The 6149-nt window shown below is 43.3% G+C and overlaps 1 protein-coding gene across 2 annotated transcripts in view; it reads right to left on the bottom strand.

Annotated features, from left to right (window-relative positions):
• Met (MET proto-oncogene, receptor tyrosine kinase) overlaps positions 1-6149 on the bottom strand; it is a 110720-nt gene that overhangs the window by 14918 nt on the left and 89653 nt on the right. For both annotated transcript variants that reach the window (XM_005363752.3, XM_013352450.2), the window contains 2 exons: positions 4491-4571; positions 961-1142 (listed from right to left, as the gene is read on the bottom strand). In XM_005363752.3, the coding sequence (XP_005363809.1) occupies positions 961-1142; positions 4491-4571 (263 nt within the window). The remainder of the gene's footprint in view (positions 1-960; positions 1143-4490; positions 4572-6149) is intronic.

Raw genomic sequence — 6149 nt, 5'->3', positions numbered from 1 at the left:
AAGGAGACAGAGACAGAGACTCACATTGGAGCACCGGACAGAAATCTCAAGGTCCAAATCAGGAGCAGAAGGAGAGAGAGCATGAGCAAGGAACTCAGGACCGTGAGGGGTGCACCCACACACTGAGACAATGGGGATGTTCTACTGGCAAGCAACTTTTTATGAGACTCAAATGCTTGTGTTGGGGCTGAGATGAGGGTTCAGTGGGTAAAGTGCTTGCTTCATAAGCAGGAGAGCCTGAGTTCAGATCCCAGCGCCTATGTAAAAGCCAGGTAGCATGATGCACCTGTAACCCAGAGCAGGGAGCAGAGACAGGCAGATCCTAGCGGCTCACTAACCTGCTAATTTAGACAAAATGATGAACTCTAGGCTCGGTGAGAGACCCTTGTCTTAAAGCCTAAGGTTGAGAAAGAATTGAGGGAGACACACAGTTCCAGTCTTTGGCCTGTTTTTGTGTCCCCATAGCTGCATGTGCTCACACCCAAACACACCAAACAAACAAACAAACAAACATGTGAACAAACAAACAAACGGGCTGGAAAGAGGGCTCAGTGGTGAGCATTTGCCACTCTTGCAGAGGACCTGGATTTGTTTCTCAGCACGCACATGGTGGCGGGCTCATAACTGTCTGTAATGATAGTTCCAGGAGATATGATGCTCTCTTAGGGTACTAGGTATCAGGGATACATATAGGTAAACACATGCATAAAATAAAAATAAAACCTTAAAAGAGGAAGGCAAGCCAAGTGTGGTGTCACGTGACCTGCAATGTCGGGACTCAAGAGGCTGAGGGAGGTGGACTGCAGAGAATTTGAGACTAGCCTGGGCTACAGAGTAAGTACCAGGTTAGCCTGAAGTATAGCAAATCCTATCTCATCTGCCAACATTGAAACAACACGTTTAAGGAGTGGCTGGCTGACAGCTGGATTTGTGGATTCATAAACTTAGCAGAATACTTACGTGAGTCTCGTTCCGAATGAAATTTCGAAGATCTCCGTGTTTCATATATGGTAGAACCACCAGTGGGGACCCTTCACTCCGGAGGCAGATCCCCAAGAGCGAGAGAACATTGGGGTGACTGAAGTCTTTCATGATGATTCCCTCAGTCAGAAACTGGGAGACTTCGCCTATATCTGTGATTCCTGTGGAATGCAGTGTTGAGACATTAGCTTCCCTACAGGACAACACATCCCTTTTCAACTTTAGATAGAAAGCACAAGGAAGTGTGAGGTCAAGCTGGTGATACCTTGTCCGGATGCTTCAACCTTAGGGTGCTCTTTCTACAACATGTCTGAGTGAACGGGGTCCTGGGCAGAAAGCTTTTTTTTTTCTTTTCTACTTTCCTTACCCATTGTGAGGGTTGCATCTGAGAATTCTATAACTAAGAACTGATTAAGAACAGAACAGATCATGTCTACTTTGAAACATTTTATTATTATTATTATTATTATTATTATTGTGATGATGATGATGATGTGTGTGTGTGTGTGAGAGAGACAGAGACAGAGAGACAGAGAGAGACAGAGAGAGAGAGAGACAGAGAGAGAGAGAGACAGACAGAGACAGAGACAGAGACACAGAGAGAGAATAGTGCCCTCAGAGGCCAGAAGCAGGTACTGGATCCCTTGTCCCTTGGGAGTTAGGGTTAGAGATGACTGTGAGTCACCCATGGTGAAGTGGTGAATGCCAGGGGCAAAGCCCGAGTCCTCTAGAAGAACAGGAAGTTCTCTTAACTGCTAAGCCATCTCTCTAGCCCTTCACAACACTTTTAAAATCAGCTTTATAGGCATCGGAGCCTTCAGAAATGGAGATCTGAGTGTCAAGGGGAATCAATTCTTTTATTCTTGGATTTGATGAAAAATTGAGAGTTGTGAAAAACATGAGTGGACCCAAAGTCCATGACCTAATGGATGATAAGGGAAGCAAGCCAAGCTTAACTGCAAAGCTATTCTCTCTTTGTTACTTGGCCCTTCTTCCTGTGTGTAAGAAGGGCCCCTGCTAGAATCAGGGTCTTATGAATGGTGATCAGGCAATATAGGTCAGGGAAAATTTTGTGATCACCCAGCTCAAAAACAGGAAGGAGGGGAGGCTCTGAATACAATTTCAAGGTATTATGCCTGGGTTTTGAGAAGAGGGATTTTAGTTTCTAAGCTGTCTTAGTGGACCAAAGTCCTCATTTTTAAGGTCTGCTTTGAGAAAAAAAAAAAAAAAAAGGAGATCTGGGGTCAAGAGGCCAGAGAAGGTCAGGGAGAGGCCTGTCAAATGATCCTTACTTCAAGATCTCAGCGAACCAAAGCCCCATTTCGTAGGATATTGTTTCCTGAGTCTCCACAGCGTCACACTGCACAGTGCTATCAAGGCACCGCTGGCAGCCTCTTTTGTAAAACAGAGTCCAGGGAACAACTGGTCTCATGTAGGGGCACAGAATGTCTTATACAGACACAAAACAAAGATGCCACGACTCCATCTGGATAGCATCTGGGGCATAGCCTGTCGAGTGCTTTGTCTCTGGTTCCATAATCTTTGGTTTCATGGGCTATGTGGTGTCTGCTTCAAACACTTAACTCTACTGTTGAACCATGAAAGTAGTTATAGACAGCAAATGCCTGGGTCTCAGTAAACTTTACCCATGAAAGCAGCTTCGTGGCCGTAGTTCAATGATTACTCATCTATTGAGGATCAATCACCACATGGCATATCTAAGTAGCTGCCCCCCTTTTTGTACTGAGGATTGAACTGAGCCCTGAATATGAAGGTGCCCCACCACCGAGCTATTGTATTTTCTAACTAAGTGGGCTGTGTGTGTTTGTGTGCATACAGGGTATTCATGTGTGTGTGTGTGTGTGTGTGTGTGTGTGTGTGTGTGTGTGTGTAGACCCAAGAATGACATCCATTGTCCTGCTGTACTGCTCTTGGCACCATTCTTTAAGACAGGGTCCCTCAGGGTCCCTCACTGAATCTGGATGGCCATCAAGCCCCAGTGATCCATTCCTGTCTCTGCTCCCCGCCATACTGGGGTTACAAGCATATACGGCCAATCTCGACTTTTTATGTGATCCATACAGTGGTTCTTATGCTTAAGAAGCAGTTGCTGTCACTCACTATGCTCTCTCCCCAGTCGCTGTTCCTCACTGAGCTCTCTCCCCAGCCTCTAAACAGTCAGTTTTTAGCACAGTACTTTCTAATCAGTTCTAGAAAGACCTACTGAGGAAATGAGAGCTCACAAACGAAGAGTCAACAGCATTAACATACATCTCAAGAGTGTCTCTTCGGTGTCCATGACAACTTTGGCAGCCTTTTAGAAACATAGTGTATTCTGAGACCCGGAAAAGATGATGGAAATCTATGTGGACTGACAACAGCCATCGCATAGAGATGACAGAAAGACTTCCTGGGGTTAGGACTGTTCTCAGTGAAAATGGCAGCACTTCTTTGCTCTGAGGTCAGTTTATCGGGCAGGATACGTCATCTAGATTCCACGCGGACTGTCCCTTTAGTTATCTTGCGATCAGATAGCCAACAAAATGAACCGTACAGAACGATGCTCACCACGGAGATTAGGTTCATAATGAAAAGGGCAGCAGTGATTCTGGTAGAGTACCTCACAGGGAAACCTATCATTTACACACTTCAAGATGATTAGCTCTAACACAAACCTGTAATACAGTTGGCTCACAGTTTTCAGGTTGCTTACAATTCTAAAAGCAGAAAATCACAGAGGAGAAAAGCAAGCATGAGAGGTTTGTCGACAAGGGTGGAGCCAGGAGTCCCCTCCTAGGTTGTACAACCGAGCAAGTTTGGGCTGCCATGATGTCTCTGCATCAGTAAAGACTAATCTGCTGTTCAAAAGCATGCCTTGGTTTTTTTTTTTTAAAGAAAGTGTGCACTCCACCTTAAGAGTTTCCTCAGTAACAGGCACAATTTTTAAGAAATACTGCATCATGAACAGAGGGCAGGTTGCATTTCCTTGGGAAATTTATTTCCGTGGAACACCTCATTCCCTAAACACGTGGATAAATGAGGAATTACCATACTGAGGATTTTTCAATTTCCTGTCAGTACATCTCTCTCCAGTTTGTACTACTTCAGCTTTTAATTTTTTTTTTTAATGGAAGTTGTGGTTAAAAAGTAATTATGGCAGTGTCTCTGGGCAAAATGAGTCATTACTATGGTATGTGCCAACGTGCTTCCAATAGTTTCCACAAATGTCATTTGCAAAACAAATTTTATAAGTTCTAACATGGCTAAGTGATAATCAGTTCATCCGAGAGACCACCGCTCCTCCTCCCTTACTTGTTAGCTGTCCGTGAGGTATTTTCAGAGGGACTATCTCAGTAAGTGTTTAGACTACACAAATTTCCAGGATTAATTCCACAATTTCAACAGTAGATGATTTTTTTTCCCACAAGGGAAAGTGTAAATCAACACTTGATTATACACTGCCAGTTTGTAAACCACAAATGTGCCCTCCACCATTAACTGCAACTTACTATTCAAGGATTTCACAGCACAGTGAATTTTCTTGCCATCATTGTCCAACAGCGTCCCATGATAAACACAGCCGAAATGCCCTATTAAAAAAGAGAACTTTGTTAAAGTTATATGATACTGGTGTATATAATAATTATTTATTAGGACCTTAATCTCCTTCCTCTGTAAGACAAAAGAAGTAACATTTCTGATGACACTTTTTATTAACAATATCACTCTGTGCGGTACATGTGTTTGGATATAAATAGAGATGCAATACATTTCTTTCCATGGTATAAGCAACATGATTATTTAATATATGGCAATATGTTTTTTTAAAGGGTAATCTATTAAAACATTGAATCATTGTGGTATCACCGAACAGAACAATAGCTTCTGCATGAAGGAGGTTGATTATTTTTAAGGACCAAATACTACTTAAGAAAACATGTAAATAATTTTATCCACTTGAATAAACATAAAATAAGGCCTTTACATTCTAGCAAATGATTATAAATTAGGTGTTCTACAGCACGGATTTCCCCTGTTAGTCACTGGTTAATATGTAAGTCGGGCTGGCAGGAATCAAGAGGCAGTTGCCTAAATGAAGTAGATCCCCTCTGAGTCACCGCATGCCCTTCCTTCTGATTTGACCCACTCACTTCCCCGATAGTAGCCTTTCAACAGCGGCAGTAATTTTCCCCAGAGGTGTCAAATGCCTGATAGCTGTGTAAGTCATTCAATTAATTCATGGAGTCATGCAAGCTGTCCTGAGTGCTCTGTATATGAGTATCAGGCATGGGGCTACCCTCTTATGACACAAAGATGAATACAATAAGCCCATGCTCACGAGTGATCACGATTTCCCTTGAAAAAGCACATAATAAATAAGCAGTAGTTAATATTGATGGCTTCTTAATGACTACGACGTCAGAGAAATAATGACCATGTTAACACCGTCCGTGATAAAAAAAAAATGTTCTGATTTTACAACGCCTGGAGCGAGAAGACAATTAGTGAAGCTGTATACTCCAGCACAGGCACACTTACTGGATTTACAGGCTAGTAATAAAACGCAGATGCACACTTGTGCGCAGAGGCCACTTTTCAGGGCAAAGCAACTCACTCACAGCTCAGCTCTGGAGTGTGAAAGGGTGCTGCGGAGGACCAGCGTTCACACACGGCCAGTAGCTCTGTCAGTTTCTCCGGCAGCACGCTGACAGACGCCTGTATAGCTTCTTGTAAAGCATTTAGAATAAAAGGGACCAGGAGTCATTCAGTACTCGCTGCTGGTTGGTTTGTTTCTCCTGACAAATATTTCCTCCAATAGTGTTTATGCTTGCAGCTATTGATGCTCTGGCTAGCTTTTTTGCAAATAGTCGTTCTCTGTGTGAAGAAAATTGGAGTGCACTGTGGAGATAATATATGTTGCCTCAGATCAGGGCAGGGCTATAAATTCCCTGCCGTCTGATGCTGTCCAGCAGTGCGCAGGAGCCTCTACACTAGGACTTCGTAGACTTTGCTACTGCTCTCATAGAAAAGGTGGGAGGGACAAAGGAGCGAAGAAATTGGCCTGATTTTTATGAGTAGGTGAGTGGCACTTTCCAAGCAACTGTAGTGAGTGTGAGAAAGATGAGGGAGAAATGGGGTTATTTACTCCCATATTGGGAATGTTATCC

The sequence above is a fragment of the Microtus ochrogaster genome, linkage group LG10 (assembly GCF_000317375.1).
Source record: "Microtus ochrogaster isolate Prairie Vole_2 linkage group LG10, MicOch1.0, whole genome shotgun sequence".
Taxonomy (NCBI): Eukaryota; Metazoa; Chordata; class Mammalia; order Rodentia; family Cricetidae; genus Microtus; species Microtus ochrogaster.
Note: the sequence above shows the minus strand (reverse complement) of the source record. Positions and strands in the feature narration are given on the sequence as shown.